Below are 24777 nucleotides of genomic sequence, written 5' to 3'. Positions count from 1 at the left end.
TTTCAGGTCATCATCGAGTTTCGACGGCGAGACCGGACCGATAGCCTCCCAACGATAATTTGATCCATCGTCAGAGCAAAGACGCCATGCAGACATTCCTACGATAATTTCTCTTACTCAAGGCAATACCTGCTCCTTTTTTTTCCAATACGTTAGCTTTCTGGGTTTTCCCCATTTTCAGAATACCCACAAAAATGAAAATGAAAAATATCATTAATTTAAGAGGGATCAAACCGTGCAATTGTGTTATAGTTCGTCGATCAGATGATCGATTTGGTCGTCGAGACATTCAAAAGACGACGTCGCTTGGAATCATGCTCAGCCTGTTGTTGTACCAGAGAATAAGGTTTGAGGGAAGAAGATTTGAAATGATTTTAGGGTTCAGGTAGGAGAAAAGGAGGACCATATATTTAACATTTTGTGGCGTTTTTAAGAAAAACGCCACTATATCACATACTTTTGCGGCGTTTATAAAAAACGCCACTATTGATTAATACTATTGTGGCGTTTGTCTAAAAACGACGCGAAAGTATTAATTATTGCGGCTTTTGAGGTATAAACGCCGCTAACTTACCGCTATATTGTGGCATTTGGCCTAAAACGCCATAAAATTTCTTCTCTATTGCGACGTTTTTTGTTAAAATGCCACTATATGTCCAATATATTATAGCGTTTATACATAAAACGCCACTAGATACAATAATATTGCGGCGTTTATCAAAAAACGCCGTACCATTAATATTCAATAGCGGCGTTTGTACAAAAACGTCGCTAAATGACTACTCTTTTACGGCGTTTGTTGATAAAACGCCACAATAAATAACTCTATACCAGCGTTTTTTCCAAAAACGCCGCTAAATTACTACTATATTGCGGCATTTTTTGAAGAAACGCCGCTATATTATCATTAGGCGGCGTTTGGATTATAAACGCCGCTATATTTCAATATCTTGTGGCGTTTACTCTCCAAATGCCGCTAAAAACGCCGTTACAGAACACTTTTGCTGTAGTGTATGACAAAGACTACTTTGATCCTATATGAATAACTGTTGTGTGATAACAAGTTTTGAATTCATAAGCATATACATTTATCAGGAAACATACGTTGTCCAAGTGGGAGATTGTTGGATTAAAATCTAGGCACATATTTATAATGTATATTATTATCATAAAATATGATATAAATTAAGAGACAAATTATTTTATAAAGTTATAAGGTATTGAAAGTATCAAGGAAATAAAAGTGTGGATACTATTAAAGTTGTATTTATAATTCGATGAGAGGCAGAATTATAAGTACAAACAATAATTGATTCTTAAATTAGTTATATAAATGGATTATGGTCCCTAAAAAATAGACAATCTCGTATTTACTCTTATCCCTCGTTAGAAAGTTTATACTTAAAGGAACTCTATCTTCTTGGAAGATCACAACCAAATAAATACTTAAAGATTTCAACATATCAATTAATCCAGGTACGCTTCCGCATTCTAATATTTTTTTATTCTCGATGATTTAATCCTGGTTGATTTTATATTTATTATGGTTTGGTTCTAACAATTTATCTTCTTTTTTTTTAAATTTTTTTAAAAAAATATAACTCTTTAAAAAGCACATTTTGTCCTTCGTCTCTTTTACGTGAACTCAAAAACGTCTCTTGAAGACACTTTTGTTTAAAGGCGAACGCAATTCAAGAATTAATCTGAAATTGATGTTAATAAAGAAATAATTTGGAGTGATATTTTGTTTAAAATCGCGACCTAAATTATTTCTCATTCAATCTAAAAAATAATGCTTGCAACTATTTGATTATAATTCTCTTCTATAATATTTCCAGCAATAATAATTTTATTTTCTCTATTCAAGATTTTTTTTTCATTGAAGACTCTGCATGTAAGCCACGTGTCCTTTCCTCTATTTTTCCAATTTTTCATTATTACCTTTATGCGTCTATTATATACACGCAAGATTTTATCTTACGTGACGAATTTATAAAATTTTTAAGAGTGATAAAATTATAAAATTTTAGGAGACTAAAATAGATTATTAATTAAAAATATAAAGAAAATATCTAAATTGTAGGAGAATTTAAATTTTTTAAGAGAACAATTGCCCCCACCCGTCCCTATTCGATCTATCATTGATCATATATATAATAAAGCATCATCGTAATCATTGGTTAAAGGCGGTGTACTCCTTTAAAATCTTGAATTCGAATAATTACGTCTACAAAATATATGTTATCAATTATTAAAAAAATCTTAAATAAATGCTACCTTATAATTATCTTTTTGCTATTAAAAAAACAAAGCTTTTGTGAGTTCACACCTTAACCCGGCATTGGGAAGTGATAAAAGAAGAATTTGAGGAAACCGGATTTGTGTATGATGTGTACTTAGCATAACATAGTTAATGTTGTTAATCTCATTTTCATATTGTGTTTTAAGTTTTCAAACATGAATTCTTGTCAAACGAAAAGTTTTCAAACATTTCTCACTTCAGGATAAATCTTGAAATTACACCTTAATCTATTAACTGCGATATAATAAAAATCTAATCTTAAAATATCAAACGACTATTATATCTTAGTCAATTGATTAACGTTCAATTCAAACTGTCGTTAATTTTTAACTTGAAATAATAAATTTGGAATATATAAATAGTTAAATTGTCATTTTATAAATTTTAATAGTTGAGGTATTCAGTAAAGTAATGTCCTATAATTAAGGGATTATTTCATAACTTTTAATAGTTGAGGGATTCAACAAAGCAACACTTTATAATCGATGGACTATTTGTACACTTTACCCTATATTTAAAGAGTATATAAAAAATTCCAGTAAAATAATTGGCTTATTATCCACGTCAAGTTCTTCTTCGTTATCATCAATTACTATTCAATACAAAGATATTCATCATACGTTCGATTAGTTCACTCTTGTACTTTTAACGATTTTTAATTTTAGACTATTTTTAAAATTATTTTAAATATTCTATGGAATTTTGGGTTTTTTTTTAAAAAATATTTAATCACAATTACATACGCGTTTGAGGGGAAAGTTGATATGAATATATTTACTCATTTAAAAAAAAAAGTATATAGATTAAATTATTTTAAAAAAATCTAATTCGTTTAATTTATAAATGATAAAGTATACCATAGGTCATTGAATTATTTCAAATTGGTTTCTCTATCAATAAACTTTAAAAGATTACAAAACGATCATTAAACTTTTCAAATGATTATAAAATGACCATTGAAATTTATCAAAACGTTAGAAGATTATCATTAAGTTTATAGAACTATTATAAAATAATCCTTATACTTATCACAATTTATTACCATTTATAAAATCACATGGATAATTTTGTAACATTTGATAGTTTGTTGACCGAAAAGATCATTTAATATAATTCAGTGACCTTTAGTTTACTTTATCCTTTACAAATTGATAGGGAGCTAAAGGATATTTAAACTCTATATTTTAATTCAACTAATAAAAAATTAATATTTTAGGCTGAAATATTTGTTTTTCCAAACATACATGATCAAAATGTCCCTTTTAATAGCGTAGGACTAAAATAAATTTTTTGATATAGTAAAAGGACTCTTAGTAGATTTTAACCCTTACCAAACTAATGTGTACAAGTAGAAGTTTAGTGTGAACGTATGAATGTGGGGATGCTCTTATTTTCATGACCAATTTATGAGCATAATTATTGAGGGGCAGCTGATTTCATGGCCCACCTGCTCTCCATTGATACAAATCAAGTCTTGGGTTTGTTTTTTTTTCCTAACTTAACTGAAATTTCAAAGTTCAAACAAAGAACTTTGAGCCAAAGTCTTCCATGAAAACAACACTTGAACCCGACAAAACAACGCGTCTTTAGACAGAGCAGTGATTACACTGAAAGAATAGTCTACAGAAAACAATAATAATCGACAAAGAACACAGCTTTATGCCTTCCTTATTCTCCTCTCTGCAATTTTTCAGAGCCAATATTAGCCTCATGGCTTCATGATCCTAAGTTGTATGGATATCTGTCGTTGTTGTTACCGATGAGAAGAACTTCACTCCTTTCAGCCCTTTTGTTGAACTCCTTCACAGCAGTTTTCTTTATCTTCTTCACTGCAGTTTCCGTTTCCGGTCAATGTCAAAGCCACCAGCAACGGTTGCTGCTCGGGTTGAAGAACACCCTCGATTTTTCATTATCTGTAAAGTCGAAGAATTGGATTCAAGGCACGGATTGTTGTTCTTGGGGTGGTATAACCTGCGATGGAAGTGGTCGGGTTATCGTACTTGAGTTGAGTAACCAGTCGATTTCTGGAGAAAGTGATGGTTTGGATTATCTTTTCAAACTCCAGCATCTTCAATGGTTGAATTTGGCTTATAACAGGTTGAACTTCAGTTTTCCTTCTGGGTTTCACCAGTTTTTGAACTTGAGCTATCTTAATCTGTCGAATGCTGGGTTCAAAGGGCAAATAACAGCTGAGATTTCAGGCTTGACAAGCTTGGTTGCTCTCGACTTATCTGTAAATTCATTTCTTATGCTACAGCCCTTGAAACTTGACAACCCGAACTTGAAGATGCTTGTTCAAAACCTCACAAAGCTAAGATCTTTGCATCTTGATGGGGTAAAAATTTCAGCAAGGGGGAATGAATGGTGCAAGGGTTTATCCCAATTGACCAATCTGGAAGTGTTGAGCTTGTCGAATTGTAAACTCTCTGGACCGATTGATGAATCCCTTGAAAACTTGAAGAATCTCTCTGTTCTTCACTTGGATAATAACAACTTATCTGCTGTGGTTCCAAACTTCCTTGCTCGGCTTTCGAATTTGACTTCTTTGCGGCTCAGTTCTTGTAGTTTGCATGGATCATTTCCAAGAGAGATACTCCAGGTAAGGACGCTGCAGTCTCTTTATTTACCTGACAATGAGAGACTTCATGGTTCTTTGCCTGAATTTCACCATGATGGTTCTCTTAGGAACCTAGTGCTTAGCAGAACAAGCTTTTCTGGGTTGTTACCAGGGTCCATGGACAAACTTGTGAACCTGACAACACTAGACCTTTCATATTGCAATTTCAGTGGAGCATTTCCGAGTTCAATCTCCCATCTCCACCAACTTGTTCACTTGGACCTGTCGTTCAATAACTTCACTGGTGGAATCCCACGTTTTGATTTGTCCAAAAATCTTGCCTATTTTGATCTCTCTCATAATAAACTGAGTGGCAAGATTGAGTCATTCAAGTGGGAAGGTCTGCAGAACCTTACTCATATTGTTTTAAGTCACAATTCATTTCGTGGGAGCATTCCTTCCTCCCTTGTGGCACTCCCTTTGATGAAGAAGGTTCAGCTTTCGAACAATCTATTTAGTGGTGGTTTTCCTGGTGTTCCTAAAGGAAGACAATCTTTATTGGATACTCTTGATCTCGGTTACAATCAATTGCAAGGGCGTATACCTGCATCTGTTTTCGAACTCAGTACGCTTAATGTTCTGTTGCTTTCTACCAATAAGTTCAATGGAACTATATGGATAGGAAGCATTCAGAAGCTTGTGAATCTCACGCAACTTGACCTTTCACACAACAACTTGTTTGTCGATGCAACAGGGAGTTATTCGACGATATCTCCCAAGATTGCTAGATTAAACCTTGCTTCCTGCAAACTAAAAGTGTTTCCCGATCTAAAGAACCAATCGAGATTAGTCTTTCTGGATCTCTCAGAAAACCAAATTTCAGGTGAGGTACCCAATTGGATTTGGAATGTCAATGATAACCTCCAGCATTTGAACCTTTCACATAATCAGCTTGTGGGTCTGCAGAAACCTTACCAAATGCCAAATCTTTCAATCCTTGACCTGCATTCGAACAAGCTCAGCGGTAATGTTCCAATTCTGCCTACATTTGCAAGCTATCTGGACTATTCAAATAATAGTTTTGCTTCTTCTTTACCAAAAAACATCGGTAAATATCTTGCCTACACCGTGTTCTTTTCTCTCTCGAGCAATGGCCTAACAGGTGTGATTCCTAAATCTATATGTGATGCTATTTACCTGCAAGTTCTTGACTTGTCCAACAACAATCTTAGCGGTGAAATACCAAAATGTTTATTTGGAAGGAAACTGAATCTTGGGGTACTGAATCTTGGGGGCAACAATCTCAGTGGCAACATTCCTGATGCATTTCCAAGTAATTGTTCCATAGAAACACTAGATGTCAATGGTAATATGCTCCGAGGGAAGATTCCGAAATCCCTTCCTAAGTGCAAAAGGCTTGAGGTGTTGAACCTAGGTAACAATCACATCAATGACATCTTCCCTTGCCATTTGAAAAGCGTAGCCAGTTTGAGGATTCTTGTTTTACGATCGAATGAATTCCATGGGGAAATTGGTTGTCCGGCCAACAAGTACCCCTGGCCAAAGCTTCAGATTGTGGACATTGCAAGCAATAGTTTTAATGGAACACTACCAAGTAAATGCTTCAAAACATGGGAGGCAATGACAGCTGATGACGATGAAGCTCGATTAAATGGTGGACATCTTCAGTTTAGGGTTCTAAAACTCAGTGGACTTTATTATCAGAATGGTATTACAGTTATCAACAAAGGTCTACCTATGGAGTACGTAAAGATCCTAACTGTCTTCACCTCCATTGATCTTTCGTGCAACAAATTCGAAGGGCCAATACCGAACGTGATTGGAGAATTCAAAGCACTGTATGTTCTCAACTTGTCACACAATGCTCTCACCGGGAAAATCCCACCAGCTCTCGGTAATCTGAAACAGCTGGAATCCTTGGACCTCTCAAGTAATAACCTGGATGGCAGTATTCCTCAACAGCTGGTGAACCTGAATTTCCTTGCAGTGCTTAACCTCTCATACAATCAACTGCAGGGAAGTATCCCAGCTGAAAAGCAATTTTCAACTTTCAGTAATGATTCTTATGTAGGTAATAAGGGACTATGCGGGAACCCATTGACGAAAAAGTGCAACGAAGCTAACCACGGCCAAGTTTCAAGACCTGATGCAGCAGAAAAAACTCGGAACGATGAATTCAATTGGCAGTTCATATTCATTGGAGTAGGAGTTGGAGTAGGAGCAGCTGTATTTGTTGCACCCTTAATGTTTTGGAAGACAGCAAGCAAATGGATCGATGACAATGTCGATAACTTCCTGGCCGAAATGCTTCCGAAGATGGGGCTAATTTACATGCCGCCGCATTATGCCAAGGTTGAGGCAGACGAAAATCTTGAAGATGACGAGAAAGAACATGATGACGAAGACAACGATGAAGAAGCTGAAGAATTTCGAGGGAGATATTGTGTATTTTGCTCCAAGCTTGACAACACCAGGAAGAAGGCAGTTCATGAACTAAGTTGTGTCTGCCATGGTTCACCATCTTTATCTCCTTCTTATTCCACATCTTCTACCTTTTCTCCGAAGTAGAACCTTCATTTCTTTTTTGTATATAAATACACAGAACCAATCATCCAAGGAATGAAAAATGTCACTTCGGATCCTCAGTAAGTGATTGAATCAAACTTTTCCTTCTCAATATATACCAATCTCAGGCAACACAGGCTCAATTATGCACGCTAATTTAACTTTCTTCTCGAGCAAATACAAAATAGGATTAAAAACAGTCGTTTTCGTTCAGGAATTTTCGTACACGATGGAACTAATTATGAATTTTATGCGCAACAGAGATCATAATTTTCAGAACTTATTTAAAACTTGAATCACTCTGTTTCTGAATACTTACCTTAGGCCATTCCCGCCTGAAAAACGTTTCATCTGTTTTCTGGATAATGATCTGCCGGCGTTGGGTTTCATACTTGCTTGAGTTGATAATTGGTGATGGAGGCAATGCTTTCGGCCTTTTGCTTCGAAGCCCATTAAATATAATGTTTAGTAATTGACCCATTTTCGTTAAAGCCCATCTGTTTGGCACGTGGGCTAAAACATGTGTTCAGTGAAACATATTTTTTTAGGATAAACTATAAGTTTAGTATTCCAACTATCACTTTGATTCTGTTTTGATCACTTTGTTATTTATTTCTTCAAAATCATAGTTAACGTTTAATTTGATTTCATTTTGATCATTGACCGTTAAAAAATTAGTTGTAATATTAACGTGTCACTACAAGTTAATGTTACGTCATTATTGAACAAATATAAAATGGCATATCGTCATTAAAAGCATAAATTGTATTGTTGGTAACGCGAAATACACTATCCCACATTGAGTGGGAAATACCACTGGCTTGGGTATTTACATTGTGCGTTCTTCCCTCCCTTGTTGAGTGATAGAGAACAAAGGGCAATCTCGTGTATCGCCGCTGTCACTGTCCATCTTGGCTCGGCTCGTGCTCGTGGTCTTGGTCATGGTCGAGCTCGTGGCTCGTGGTTCGGATTCTATCTTTTTAGATAAAATTTGTAAGGATTTTTCTCAAGCATAAAATATTGTGAAATAATTGTTGTTCTGGTATTTATAGGCTGATTTATTAGTTGTATTGATTTCTGAAATTTAAAATTTAAACAGTTACGAGAGTTACGGAAGTAACTACAGGAGTTACAAATGTTTGAGAATTATATAATGTATTTGGACGTATTGAGGGCCATATTCACTTGTTTAATTCAGCAAATTCATGTGATTAAAGGCAGCAGTTACACAAAGTTAATTTCGGGAAATAAAATCATACTTTAATATGATTTTTGTTGGACGTGTTTACCCTTTCATGCAACCTATAAATAGAGAAGTATTGCTAGCTTTTCAACTCACCAATTTACTCAAACATTTCTCAACTCTCTCAAAGCTTTCTAAACTTCTAAATATTTTCGGTGATCAGAGGAGCAAAACCATCGCAGTCCACTCCGGTTTCGGGTGTACAAAATTTCAGAGCGACCATGTTAACCTCGGGGATAATCTGCCTGAATTAGTGATTACACACATCGGGGCGAATTTGTTTCTAAGATAGTGGTTTACACCACAACACAGTTTCGGTTATTCATTTGCTAATGTGTGAATTTTGCAGTACACATTTCCAACAATTTAGAAACAAATTTAATTACTGCAAAATGTCGACTCCACTGAGCAAGCTGATCACTGATTTGTCCAAACTCAATGCTCTCTACGGCTCCAATTATCAAAGGTGGTCCCAGTGAATTCTGATTTTGATTTTCTTCTGGCAGCTTGATCTTGATTACGTGTTGCTGAAACTACCACCACCTACTCCATGGGCTACTCCAACTGCTACTGCTGCTATGGGTGATGACACCTGGCCTAATGTCATTGTCGCTTTTGTCGCTACTACTGATGTCGTCACTATTGTCAAGAAGTACGATAAAGATAACAAGACGGTGCAAGGCCACTCCTAAGCCACATGTCGAATAAGCTCTTCGACATGTTCTTCAAAGAAAAAGTGCCAAGGTCATATGGGATAAGCTCAAGAAAAATTATGATGTTGAAGATGCGGCATAAAAAAGTACATCGTTGGCGAGTGGCTGAGGTTCCAGATGATTGATGATAAGTTAAATATAGACCAGGTCCACGATTACGAGAATCTGTCCTCCGACATTCTTGCTGAAGGAATGCAAATATGGGAGGTGTTGCAAGCCAATATCCTGATCGATAAGCTGCCCAAGTCCTAGCCCGATTACCGTAATTCTCTCAAACATAAAAATTGGGACATTTTCATTGACGAGCTGGTGGGCCACATGAAAATAGAGGAGGCTAACCAGTTAAAGGATAAGGTTACTAACTCTATCGATAATTTATCCTTTTCATTGAGGAAAAGAGGAATCATAACAAGAAGATCAAACCATAAAAGGGCACCAACTTCAAAAAGCCAGGAAAGCCTAAAGCTGAAGACAAGTCCATCAAGTGTTATGTGTGCGGTTAAGCGGCCACAAAGCTTACCAGTGCCAACACCGTTTCAACCACCATAATGAGAACAAACCACAACTACACATTACGGATAAAAACACTGATGTCATCGTAGCAATAGTTTCATATGTGAATCTGGTGGAGAATAATATTTAGTGGGTCGTTGACACTAGTTCTTCCAAATATATATGCACAACAAGGGAGTTTTTGAGATTGAGGATGGGGAAAAAGATGAATGTGTGTATATGGGGAACTCCAACAGTTATGAAGTGTTGGGCAAAGGCAAGGTTTTACTTAAGCTGACTTCTGGTAAAACTTTAGCCCTGAATAATGTCTTGTATGTACCTGCCATGCGTATAAATTTAATAAGTGGCGGACTTTTAAATAAGGCATTCATTAAGTTAGTTTTTGAGACAGATAAACTTGTATTTTCCCAAAATGGTGATTATGTCGGGAAAGGTTTTTTAAATATGGGTTTATTTGTTATAGAAACTCAACTTAATGAAAATAAAGCCACTACTTATGCTTACATTGTTGAATCTGTTGATATGTGGCATGCTATATTAGAACATGTGAATATTCAATCTTTAAAGAAACTGATAAAAATGAATGTTTTGTCTAAACTAGACTTAACTAGCTTTAACAAATGTGAAATTTGTGTAGAAGCCAAGCATGTTAAGCCTCACTTTAAGACTGTTTCTAAAAGAAAGACTGAACTATTAGAACTTATACATACTGATCTAGCAGACTTTAGAAACACCAAAAGTAGATGAGAAAAACACTATTACATCACTTTTGTGGATGATTACTCGAGATACACAAAAGTATATCTCCCTAGAACTAAAGATGAAGCTGAAAACTTCTTTTTTATTTATATGGGAAAGTTGAGAATCAGTTAGATTAGAGAATTAAACGGGTTAGATCCAATAGAGGTGGTGAATATGAATTAAATTTCTTAAAAAAGTGTGTGAGAAGAACAATTCACGAAACTTTCGCTCCCTATTTTTCTCAACATAACGGTATAGCCGACAGGAAAAATATAACTTTAAAAGAGATGATGAACTCATTGTTGATAATTTTGGGTTATCTGACAACATGTGAGATGAAGCCATACTATCAGTAAATCATATTTTGAATCGAGTATCTCATTATAAATTATATTCTAGCCCATATGAAGTGTGGAAATGATACCCTCCAAATCTATAATACCTGAAAGTGTAGGGGTATCTGGCTAAAGTGGGCTTGCCATACTTTAAGAACTCCACCATTGGAACTAAAACCATTGATGTAGTGTTTATAGGGTATGCTACAAACACTGTCGCATACATGTCATGTACTTATAAGACTACTCTATTTGTGAATCTAGGGATGCCATTTTCTTTGAAGATTCTTTTTCGTTAAAGAAACCTAGATTAAATGAGGAAACACAAATAGAAAAGTTACAATTCACTTATTCTAGTGAACCTGCTAGGTCTTCTCCAGAAATTGAATTTGAACCTAGAATAAGTAAAAAAACATAACTGAAACATCGTTTGGACCAGACTTTATTACTTTCTTTATTTATGAGATAAATAATTTAGACACTCTTTCCGATCCTATAGCTCAAATTTTTCTTTTAGATGGGGATCCTAAGACATATAAAAAAGTTATATGATCTATTGATGCTAGTCTTTAGAAAAGCGCTATCAATGATGAACTAGAATCAATAATGTCTAATCATACTTGGGAATTTATGGACTTACCTAGAGGGTTTAGAACTATCAGTAACAAATGGTTGTTCCGAAAGAAACTCAGACCATATGGTTTTATCAAGAGGTATAAGGTAAGGCTAGTCGTCAAAGGGATCGCTAAAACATTTGGCCTAGACTTCTTTGATACCTACTCTCCTGTAACGAAAATCTCAACGATCTATACATTGTTTGCACTAGCCTCCATTTACAAGTTGCAAGTACATCAAATGGATGTAAAGACTGCATTTATGAATGGATATCTAGATAAGGAGATCTATACGGAGTAACCCCTTGGTTTTGAGGTGCCATGTATGGAATGCAAATTATGTATACTTAAAAGTCATTTTACGTCCGCAAACAAGCTCCTAAATAATGGCACGAGAAATTTTATAAAATTATCCTTAGTTTTAGTTTTGTTGTGAATAGTTCAGATGTATGCGTGTATTCGAGGATGTTTGGTGTTGATTGTGTCATCATAAGCTTACATGTTGATAACATGTTGATTTTCAATACTAACATTGAGTCTATTAACAAAACAAAAGATTTCTTGTATACTAAATTTGAGATGCATGATTTGGGAGAAGTCGATGTAATCTTAGGAGTCAAAGTTACCAAAACAGAAAATGGATTTTCTTTAAATCAAACATACCATATTGAGAAAGTGTTAAAGAAATTGGACAATTTTGATGGCATCCTTGTTCAAACTCCTTATGACCCTAGCATATATTTATTTAAAAGTAAAGGAAGTAGCGTTTCCCAAACAGAATATGCTAAGATAATTGGGAGCCTGATGTTTTTAATGAACTACACTCAATATGATATTACCTATGTTGTGAGCAGACTTAGTAGATATGCTCATAACCTAGGTAGCGAACATTGGGTCGCTCTTCGTCACTTACTTAAGTACCTAAAGGGTGCGATGGATTGGAGACTTGAGTTAGTTGGCTATCCTGCGATGTTAGAAGGATATTGTCACGCGTAAAGCCAATTGAGTTTTTGATAATGATGAGGTAAGCTCGACGAGTGGGTATGTTTTTACTTTAGGTGGAGCAACGATCTCGTGAAAATCATCGAAGTAAACATGTATTGCTCGTTCCACTATAGAGTTAGAGTTTGTAGCTCTTGAATTAGTTGGGCAAGAAGCTGAGTGGCTAAAAAATTTACTAGCTGAAATTTCATTGTGGGGAAGACCAACTCCTCCAGTTTTCTTACTGTGTGATTCATAAACTGTGATTAGTGTGGCTAAAAACCAACCTTACAATGGTAAGAAAAGGCACATTCGTATAAAGCAAGAATCTATTAGACACTTGATAAGGAATTGAGTACTCTATTTAGAGTATGTAAAGTCAGAAAAAAAACCTAGCAGATCCGCTTACCAAAGGGTTAAGCCAAAAAATGGTCCTAAATTCGTCGAGGGGGATGGGTTTAAATAGGCCTGTAATCGAACCGAACGTTCAACGGACCACTATTGAACTGTTCGACAGGAAGTTCGTTTATGTTCGTTTATTTATTAAACGAACGAACATGAATAATATTTTGTGTTCGTTTAATTAAATGAACGAACATGGACAGAGGGCTCGTTTGTTCATTTACGTTCATGAAAGTTCGATAATACATTCATTCGTTTATGTTCATTTATGTGTGTTCATTTCTGTTTAGCTCAATCTCTTTAGGCCCATTTAAAATATTAAAGCCCAATAAATTTTAATCCGATACCCATATATATTTTAAAATTCAATTAACTTTAAATATAAATAAAAAAACTTAAAACAATTAAATAAAATATAATCCTAAAATTGTTAGGAAATAAAAAAAACTATTTTCATTTATGTTCGTTTACATTCATTTATGTTCATTTATTGTGTTCGTTTACGTTCTTTCATTTGTGTTCGTTTACATTCGTTTATTGTGTTTGTTTATGTTCATTTACATCCGTTCATTTATTTTGTTCACTTGTGTCCATTTATCATTTAAATGAACGAACATAAACGAACACGAACAAGTTATATTCCTTAACGAACGAACATGAACATACCCTCGTTCGTGTTCGTTCGGTTCCTTTACAGGCCTAGGTTTAAAGCTCATTGGTTGAGGAATTCATGGTGGATACCCAACTTATTTATCTAAGTTCAATGTGGTCAAACGAAACCATGGAAATACTTATGGTGTACATACCTATCCCTATGACGAACAATGTACACGCCCATGTTAAGCTTAATTGCTCTTAATAAATTCATACTCTAGGCTTTGGGTGGGCTTAGTGAGAAAAACTTGATGAATTTATCGACTTTGGCTGAATATCTATTCTTAATAAGTTCATAACCCAGAGTTGAGTTCGTAGTCCTAATTGAGAAGGACAAAATGAACATACCGCTAGAAAAGGTTGAGTTTTATGAAAACTCTTAATAAATTCAAATCCAAAAGTTTGGATGAACCTATTGAGAATGACATATCAAATTCACCAATTAATAAGATTGAATATTTATTCTTAATGATTTTTATCCCAAAGTTTGGGCGGTTCGTTTTATAATAAACTTGAAGAAAATCACCATAATCTATTGTGAGGTTGAGCTTTTGTAAAGGCTCTTAATTATTTCATAGCCCAGTTTAAGGGTGGTTTATATTGAGATAAACCTTATGAAATAACTTATGTGAGTGAGAAGGATTAGCCACCTTTTATGAAAAATGTTAGGCCGTTTTTCTAGTACACTTACTAAAATCCGGAGGTAAGATGAACAAATATAAAATCGTGTATATATATATCTTACACATCGAGGATTTCGGTAGATGAAAGGGTTAGATGTGTGTTATGAGTTTACCCCTATCTTAGAAATTTCAAGACTAGTTTCACTTATCTAAGAGAATGATCACTTATCATCACTATGTGCTAGTTCACAAGTGCTTAAGCAACTAGCTCCGCTATTGCTCTTCTGATAAGATGGTATTTTTAGTTTCAAAAGAATTCTTTCGCATTAATGGGGAAATGTTGGTGACACGAAATACACTATCCCACATTGAATGGGAAATGCCATTGGCTTAGGTATTTATATTGTGTGTTTTCCCCTCACTTGTTGAGTATAGAGAACAAGGGGCAATCTCGCACGCCGCCATCATCGTCGTTTGTCCATCTTATCTTGGCTCGTGCTCGTGCTCGTGGACGTGGCTCGTGACAATACGTGTCTTCGACACGTCCGTGCGAATTCTATATTTTTAGAGAAAATTTGTAAGGAAAGGATTTTTCTTAACAAAGAGTAAAAACTGATTAATTAGTTATATTGATTTCTAAAATTTAAAATTTAAACAATCAATTTTCTGAAGTTTGAGAATTATACAATGTATCTGGATGCATTAAGGGCCAGATTCACATGTTTAATTCAACAGTTTCATGTGATTAAAGGCAGAAGTTACACAGAGTTAATTTTGGAAAATAAGATCAGACTTTAATATGATTTTTTTTGGACGTATTTACCCCTACATGCAACCTATAAATAGAGAGTATTGCTAGCTTCTCAACTCACCAATTCACTCAAACATTTCTCGACTCTCCCAAAGCTTTATAAGCTTCTAAATTTTTTCATTGATCAGAGGAGCAATACCATCGCAGTCCACTCCGATTTTGGGTGTACGGAATTTCAGAGCGACAATGTTAACCTCGGGGGATAATCTGCCTGAAGCAGCAATTACACGCATCGGGGCAAATTTATTTCTAAGGCAATGATTTACACCACGATAAGGTTCGATTGTTCGTTTGTTTTTATATTATTTATTTGTCCTGTTAGTGCTAACGTATGAATTTTGCAGTACACATTTCCAACAGGTATAAGTTCTTGGGGAAATTATTTTCTCAAATAGAATGTAATGATTAGAGTATAGGAGAAGACGATCATTCCACATAATGTGACATTTTAAAATTATTTTTTTATTTTTCATTTAATTATTCTTTTATTATATTTTTGACGAGATGAAAAAGGTTAAAATCTATTATGTACCCTTTTAAAAGAAGATCATCATGAATGAAGTCATGTAGGCCCTTAGGGCACTGCCCCCAACCATTTTTTACATTAAAAATATAAGAATAATTATCTATTTAGGCTTTTAAATTTTGATTTATTTTGATTTTGCCCCTTTGAACTAAAATTTTGGCTTCGTCCATGAGGATCATGCTTGTTGTGTGTGAATAGTTGGGTGTTTAATAAATTTTTTTGATGTTTTCCATTTAAAATTTAATATTTTTATTATATAGTTTATTAAACTTAATATAAAAACAATTTACAATCAATTTTATTTATTTTTATTTGTTTTTACAATTCAATTTTTGTATACTTGTTATTAAGAGCTCTAATTTCTATTTTCACTTTAGGCCAAGAGGCTGCAGACACCAAGTTGTCCAAATCGTTGTTTAATTAAACAAATTTCTAAGATGAGGCAAAACAAGAGGAAGAAGAAGACACGAAACACAAATGAACCAAGAGTTAATGTCCAGTTCTCCCTGCCGGGAACTCTCAAATCAATTAGTCTTTTAGCCGTATGGGTGGCTTGGAACTCAGTGCACTCGCATCCACTCAATCATCTGAAACCGGCCAAAGGGTTCCTTGAACTTCGCGAAGAAACAACTGGTATCTAGATTTTGAGTTTGATTATCGAAAACCCACAACGTCTTGCTTTATGGTGAACAAAAATCATGGTCTTTTAGCAACGACGATCTCGGTTCAGGGTTTGTCTTATGCATTGCCCTAACTATTGTGTAAAAGGAAGACTATCCCTTTCATGCAATCCTAATTGCTAACAAGTGTAAAATTCAGTCATTATATTATACTCTCAAGGTGAGAACTTATGGTTTGGATATTGGAGATAATATTATGGGTAACTCATGATCACTTAATTATAGGAAAACTCATATTTGTGTATTTAACGATCGACCTTTTAATTTTATTAATCGGATCGCTTAACTTTTATATTAGCGGATATGAATAGGGTTCGGGGTAGACTAGTGTCTATATTGAAATTCGAATTTTTTATATTAATTTTTTTTTTCATTTTATCGGTGGTGTTCACTCTAAAATTTATTTATGTCAATCCCATACAAAAGTTTTCTACAATTAATATATATGTTCACTCTCAAAAATATTTATGGATCTATCATTGACTATTTAAATAATGTCAACCAAGCTATGTGATGCTAATGACATGATTATTGATAAAATTGATATAATTATACATTTGATCACCATTACTTACAATTTTTATACATTTAGTCTTTATTTTAATTTAGGAAATTTAATCCTCTAATCAGGATCAAGTTTATTGATTTAAACTAAAATTAGGGTCAGATTAATCGAATGGGTAAATAATGAGAATCAAATGTGTTTATGTTAATTTTGTTAATTATCACATCAGCTCTTCCGTCACATGTTAACGAGAAGTAACTTGATCAACATCATTTAAATAGTTAAACTATATAATTAACAAAATTAAAAGATTGAAATCTTTCTGATATGAAATGGGCATAATATATATATATATATATATATAATGTGACTGAAATATAAATCTTAATGTAATAGAGGGATCAAAATTATACTTAATCCAATGCACATTTAGGGGTCCCTCCTCAAATCATACCCCATGTTTCGTGAACGTTTCCCTCTTTACTAAAAAAAACCTGAAACAACAGTTAGGGCAGTGGCCACTATGACAAGTTAAAATCGTATCTCTCTCGGTAATATAAGAAAACAGTAAATCCGACACAGACATCATTAATTTCTACTCAACTTAGTAACCTTTTTCTTTCAATCAAACGGCAAATCCAAAGGTTACCAGCTGCTGTCCCAGCACAGTGTAAAAAAAACACTCGTTATGGTTTATCTTCTTTTGATAAGGTTTTGGTTAACTGGTCTAGTCAAAAGCTTTCCTACACGACATCATTAATTACTGTTTTAATAAACTCGTCTAAAATTCATCACGAACAGTCAGATAAATATGAAATAATTTCGTTTGTGACTGATGTGTGTGTGTGTGTGTGTTTTGACTAGGGATGAGAAGACATGCAAAAGCTGGGTATTTTGAGTCCAACAAGTAAGAATAATTAGGGTTCTAACAACTCCCAACGCGAACACCGGGAACTCACATCACATGTGCTTTTGCTTGTCTTTGTCCATCTTCTTTTTCCAGCTTTGTCAATGGAATTTCCATTTCTTCATTTTACGACTGCTGAGTATTTGTAAGCATCCCCGATGCGCACATCAAATGTTTCTCGTGAGATTATCTTTCATATTGATCCTCTTGTTTAGTTACTTCCTTTCTTAACGAAGAATTTTTTGGATTGATTCATTATAATATACTAATATGAATGCTCTTTTCTTTCATTTAAGATTAAAGAAATTTTTAACAAGACTTGTACTAATATTCCTGTATGACCGTCGGTAATTATACATTTCACCAAAAAGAGAGAGAGAGGGAAAGGGAAAGGAGGGAGGGGGACGAGCTGACGTGATGACATAGATGTTAGAAAACTGCACATTAATCCGAGAATGTTATAGAAAAATAATAATGATAATAAAATAAATATCATTATAAAATATCAAAAATACAAAGTGATAAAGAGAATGAACGAGTTTACTCTTATATTGATATTGTTATTATCTGAGATAACAATTTCTGGTGAAATCAATCATGAGAAAATAAACCAAAAATGTTAAACTTATTAGAAGATAAGATAAAAATAAATGGAAATAAAACACGCCTTTTATTTTTATCAATCGATCGAAATCAGGTAAGGTGTGTCGCTACACAGTTTTCTTAAGACAAATTCTCGACCACTCCTTTGGTGCTTGAGTTCATTGGTCGTCTGTCTCCCAGGATACAACAACTAATGATCACCTATAATATCACATTTGCACATATCACGAACAATCCTTGCCTTCGACTATCACCGGAAAAACTAAGTAAGATAAAAAAAATTCAAGATAAGAGAAGTTTTTGAAAAACTGAGTTGTGAGATATAAAAAACCTAATAGGTTTGTTCACTATTTATAGGGGATTTTCAATAGAGATTTAATCCAACTAAATATATTTTAATATTTAATATTAAACATATAATAATATATTTTAATTTGAAATATTCAAAATGTAAAACTCATTTTACCATTCAAACTTAAATATGTATTATTTTAATTTAAAATATACAAAAGTATATAATTATATATCTTTAATATTCAAAGTTAAAAAGGTAACAAATATATTTTTATGTTGACATATTCAAAGAGTAATTATCTTACTAATATTCAAATTAAATAATATATTAAATTTGCAATGGTCAAAAGGTAAACTATTTTTACTATTCAAACTTAAACATATATTATTTTAATTTAAAATATACGAATGTATATAATTATTTTTTAATATTCAAAATTAAAAAGATAACAAATATATTTTTAAATTGATTTATTAAAAGAGTAATTATCCTACTAATATTCAAATAAAAAATTATCTTTTAATTTGCAATACTCAGAAGGACTATAAATTTAATATAAATATTAAATCCATCAATTACATTAACTCTTTTTCCAACAATAGCTCCGATGAACGGACGACCAATCCGAACAGTATATCACAAGAGAATGACGAGTCAACCAATATAGTATAATGTCAGGCCCATAGTACGATGGACCATGGAAATCGGAAGATGAAAAAATTGAATAGTCCAACGTCGATATGAGGAGATTGATACATTTTCCGATGAAACAGAGGCTAGAATCGCATTCAATGGGTCAAAAATGTACGGGCTAAAAAATTTGGGTTTCATCGATAGAGGGGTGCGATGGCCAATGACTATAAAGTGGAAGTATGTCTATTATGTTTTTAACAACATAATATTAAAATGAAACAAAAACTAAACATTAGATATGATTTAAAAAAATAAAAATTTATTTACTAAAACAAACCAAAACTGATAATTTAAATATTAAATACGTAGTTTACGTATATATTTTACATGTTATCGAAGATAGTTCTCAGGTATAATATTTTACATGTTATTGAAGATAGTTCTCGGGTATTAATATCATATATGGATGGAATCAAAATATCAACTTGAGTAATTAAAATATAAATACTCAGAAAGTGAAAGGATAATAATCTATAATAATTTTCATTTATTATATAAATTAAATTCAAAAAATAAAAAAATGGGGTAGGGTAGATACTAGGGATGTTAGGAGGTCGGATTAGGATTTTAGTCTATCCAAATTTGAACCAATTATTATCATATCAGTTAGGGATGGCAACGAATCAAATTGGATCGAATTTTTGTTCAACCTAATTTAAGCTGTAAAAATATGTATCCTCCATTTGACCTGAATCGATCCAGAAATTATATATTCTTCATCCGATCCGATCCGATCCGAAAATATATATTTTTCACCTATTTTTGACCCAATCCATATTCTTAGAGTATAAACCCGGCCCGACTCGATTCCACCGATATAAAATAAAGAATTAATTAAAAAATAATGTTTTATTTTTAAAAAAATAACATTATTATCTTCGGGTCGAGTCGGGTTTATTTTCTCACCCTTCACCCGAACTCACTCGACCTCACAACCTCAACAATTTTTGACCTGATCCAAACCTAATTTTTAAAAAAAATATTGGATCGGATCGGATCAAAACTTGTTAATTTCAAGTTAAATTATCATTGCTTATCATCATACTCAAATTTAAGAAAATTTAATTCAACCTGAAATTTTATATTACTTTTAAGATAAAAATTCAAATCTTATCAGAAATATATATACACACACGAGATGACAAAATGGCTGACTAAATGATGTGAGAAAAAATTCCCAATATAATCCACCCCGTGGATTATTTTCCCATCTAGGATGAATTACACAGTCTCAATCTAAAGACGTCAGGTGCTCCACTCGTCTTCAAACTAAATATGAAAACTCCACGAATGCATGTCGTCTTCATACAAATGAAAAAGACCCAAAAATACACGACGTCTTCAAACCAATAAGAAACCTTCAGAAAATAATATGATAGATGCCTTCTATAGGAAAATCATTTTTCCCACAACCCTATATGGACGAGGAAGCCCACACGAGATAGATCAATATCTTTTTACTCTACTTAAATTCGACTTGAGCTATTTTTTTAATAAAAAAATGATCATATGTCCTATTTTATTAATACTATTCATATTTCGCACTTAATGTTTTTGATTTTGTTTAACAGAAAATAACCTCAGCGATCAAAAATGCCTTATAATATACGATTTTAACCAATTTTTTTTTGATTTACCAAAATGACCAACTAAATCGCAATGCGATCGATAATTCACAACGCGATCTCCGATATCACAAATCAGTTTCCATATTCGCAACGTTGTAGCATTAATTTTTATGTTAAACGTCACAGTTTATCATGACGTCCTGGTGTGATGTCAAACAAGCGATAAGATCTCCTTTCTTTACCGACCTCTTTCACCAAGAATTGTTCATGGTGTATCATTAAACTCGTAGTTCTTTGTGTAGTGGTTTAATCTAAAATTAAATTATAATAAATTAAAATATTATTTTATTTGAATTAAAAATTGTACAATCAATAATGATTTTAATTACAATCGAAAATATTATATTGTGATGAATTTTAACTTACAACTCAAATAGTTATGTAATTTATATGATTTATTATGAAAAAAATAATATTTTAGATGTCAACATAAAATGATTGGTTTTTAAAAGTTACGCTTTTATTAAAATTTTTAATTATAATCGATTTTTGTCTTTTTTTAATCTTATATTAATCGATTTTATTTTAATCTCATCCTAAAAAATATGTATATTTGAATTGGATCTCCCAAACCATACCTTCAAAGAAAACAACCAAATTTGCTTTAAAAAAAATTGGCTTTAAAAGAAGAGGTGTAATCTGAGATGAGTGGTAGCTAGGGATGGTCAAAATACTCGAATCCGAAAGGTCTAGACTCGATCAAGGCATTTTTTTTTTTATTTTTTGCGCTTGGGATGAGGCAGGTTATGTAGTAAAAAATCGGGGCGGGCGGGGCTGGGTCTAAGGTAAAAAATAATATATTTTATAATAATATATATTATATTTAAACTGTTAAATATTTTATAATATTTTATGTATTATTTTAATTATTTTAAAATATTAATATATTCGGGTTGAGTTCGATCGGAATTGGGTTGGATTTTTAGTCTGAAAATCAGGACAAGTTCAAAACAAGAAAATACATAAAATTTTCTCAGGATGAGATGAGATCGGATTTTACATATATATTTTCTTGTCAGGGTTAGAGCAGCTCAAACTTCGGCCCGACCCTCCCCGTGCACATTCTTGTGTCCGCTACCTATATGTTGTTTTCCAAAAACAATGAGTATGCAATTTTTTTAATTTTTTTTTTAATTTTCCCTTAATACATTAAATTAAATTTAATAAATTTTCTAAAATAATGAGGATGCATTTGATTCGGGCTTAATACATCCGCCCTTATCTGTGACCATCATATTTCCACTTCGATTCCAATGCAAAGCCTTCATTCAACTGTCATTAGGTTTTGAGTACGTAATATATGCTAAAGGATAATATTTCATCAGTGATATTTCAATAGTTTGATAATCTAATTTAAGTAAATCATTCGTATTTTATACAGATAACCTAATTTCATTTTTTAAAATTTTATAATTTCGTACTCTCTGAATTTCTCAAAATTTTAATTTATATTCTTTAAGATTCTTATCCTCTTATACAAAATCTTACATTCATATTGAGTGAAGCAGCTGAAATTTTCAAATAAAAGATTTGTAAATATTCAATATCACAAGATTAAAGTATGAGAATTAAATTTTAAATTTTAAAATAGTACGAAGAGTTTGTCTTGTTTAAATCAAAATAACTATTTTATCCCAACCTTTACAATTTTATCAAATTGACCTTTAAGATTTAAAAATAAATGAAAGTTAATTATTATTAAATGATAACAAAGTTAAATCATCTACTATTATTATGTTATATAAACTAAAAGATTGAAAGAATGTTTTATTTTTTTTATAATGGATTGAATTTAAAAAATTTTAAACAAAAACTAATATAAAAGTAATAAAATATAAAAACTATATTTAAATCTTAAAAATAATAATTTTTTGTGTGTAACAAGTAGAGATGAGCATGGGACCCGAATCCGATGGGTACCGACCTGGAAAAAAAATTCGAGTTAGAGTCTGGTCTGTTTGGAATTTTTTAAAGATGATGTTCAGGTTGAGTCGGATTCGAGTTTAGGGTGAAAAATACCCGACTCGATTAACCCAAAAAAATATAATTTACTTTGTATGTTTAGAAATAATTACAACAATATCCCTTTATACATTATTATTTTTAATTAAATCATTATTTTTATTGAATAAAAATAATATTTTTTATTATTTCGGGTTGGGTCGAGTTCGGATTTTATCTGAAAAAATCGGATTAGGTTCGAATCGGGTAGAATCGAATGAAGGATATAAAATTTTCGGATCGGATCCGGTTAGCTGAAACCCGACCCATGCCCATCCCTAGTAATAAGGGAGGGTCCTAGCTAGTTGGGGCATGTATCTAGGGATGGGCATTGGTCGGGTCAGGTTTTTGGTTCACCCGATTCGACCCGAGAACAAAGGCTCCTCCACCCTAAACCCGACCAAAACAAAATTTCACCCGACCCGATATATAACTTAGAAACCCGGCCCAACTCGACCCGACCCGAAATAATAAAAAATATTATTTTTATTCGATAAAAATAATGACTTCATTAAAAAAAATTATATATAGAGGAATATTATTGTAATTATTCTTAAATATATAAGATAAAATTATATATTTTTTCAGGTCGAATATTTTCACCTTAAACCCGATCCGAACATCACGCTTTAAAAAAAACTAAACCCGACCCTATCTAAACCTGATATTTAAAAAAAAAATCGACCTGATCTAATCAGATCGAGTCAGACCCGTCGGATTAGGGTCCAATGCCAATCCCTACATGTATCTAGTAAAGTTTAGTGAGCGAACAAAGGTTAAGGCAGAACAAGCTAATGCCAAGCAGATACTTTATGCGTAGGTGGCTTTTCATACAGGTCTAGGCTAGGCCCCCATGGGCAAAACAAACACCCGTATCCTGCGCCAAAGATCGCCTGTCCCACATGACGACATTTTTTACATTTTTCTTGATTTTCACTCTAAACCAAACCACCTGACCAACGGAAGTTGGTTCAATTCCGATTTGAGTCCTTGAAGATTTTTTTATTAGGAGACTCACTATTCAAAATATTGATATATATAGAGAAATGAACGATTGGTGGTATTTCATTTGTTTTTTAAGAATTTTCTCTAAAAAGATAATATCCGCGCGGACGTGTCGAAGACAAGTATTACCACGACCACGACAACGACCACGAGACGGGACGGGACGGGACGGCGGCGGCTGCGGTGCGCGAGAGTCCCCCTTGTTCTCTTCCACTCAACAAGAAAGTGGGAAATCCAAGCCTTAAATACCCATTCTCAATAGTGTTTCCAATACTATGTGGGATTAAACATTGCAAACACTTCGGAATCTTTTACACTATCGCAACACATTTTTTATTGTTTCAAACTAAGATCTTACAAATGGCTTGGGAATCTTTTACACTATCGCAACACATTCTTTATTGTTTCAAACTCCACGTGAATTTAGAATAGTTAAAATGTAAACTTATTTTGGATTTTTCACTATCGCAACAACACGTTTTTCAAACTCTCGCAACACATTTTAACTATCGCATCATATTTTAATTATCGGAACACATTTTTCAAAATCGAGTTGCGAATCTGGAAACTGAGTTGAAATATTAGAGTTCGCGTTGCGATTTTGTTGGTCATTTTGGCAAATCCAAAAAAAGTTAGTTAAAATCGTATATTATAAGGCATTTTCGGTCACTAAGGTTATTTTCTCATATATATAATTCAAAAAATAATTAAGTGATGAAAATAAAAATAAAGTAATATATCAGTGACTAAATAGTTGGTTTACCCTCATTTAATTTACTCACTCTATTTATATACACACTTGTTTGACGAACCAAGAACCCTACCAAAGCTTTCGAGCACTTGTGGTATAGTTTTGCCA

General features: G+C 33.1%; 1 protein-coding gene across 1 annotated transcript; it reads left to right on the top strand.

Moving 5' to 3' along the window:
• The first annotated feature begins 4061 nt into the window (after positions 1-4061).
• LOC120137290 (receptor-like protein 47) lies at positions 4062-9380 on the top strand. Its single transcript, XM_039153078.1, has 2 exons — positions 4062-7382; positions 9195-9380. The coding sequence occupies exons 1-2, from the start codon at positions 4062-4064 to the stop codon at positions 9378-9380; spliced, it is 3507 nt and encodes a 1168-aa protein (XP_039009009.1).
• Positions 9381-24777: the final 15397 nt, after the last annotated feature.

The sequence above is a fragment of the Hibiscus syriacus genome, unplaced genomic scaffold (assembly GCF_006381635.1).
Source record: "Hibiscus syriacus cultivar Baekdansim isolate YM2019G1 unplaced genomic scaffold, ASM638163v2 tig00110656_pilon, whole genome shotgun sequence".
Taxonomy (NCBI): domain Eukaryota; kingdom Viridiplantae; phylum Streptophyta; class Magnoliopsida; order Malvales; family Malvaceae; genus Hibiscus; species Hibiscus syriacus.
The sequence above is the reverse complement of the archived record's forward strand: the minus strand, read 5'-3'. Positions and strand labels throughout refer to the sequence as shown.

Coding starts and splice junctions, on each gene's coding strand:
- LOC120137290 (XM_039153078.1), top strand. CDS start 4,062: ATGAGAAGAACTTCACTCCTTTCAGCCCTTTTGTTGAACTCCTTCACA. Junction 7,383..9,194: donor CAGTTCATGAACTAAGTTGT/GTCTGCCATGGT, acceptor TTCTTCTGGCAG/CTTGATCTTGATTACGTGTT.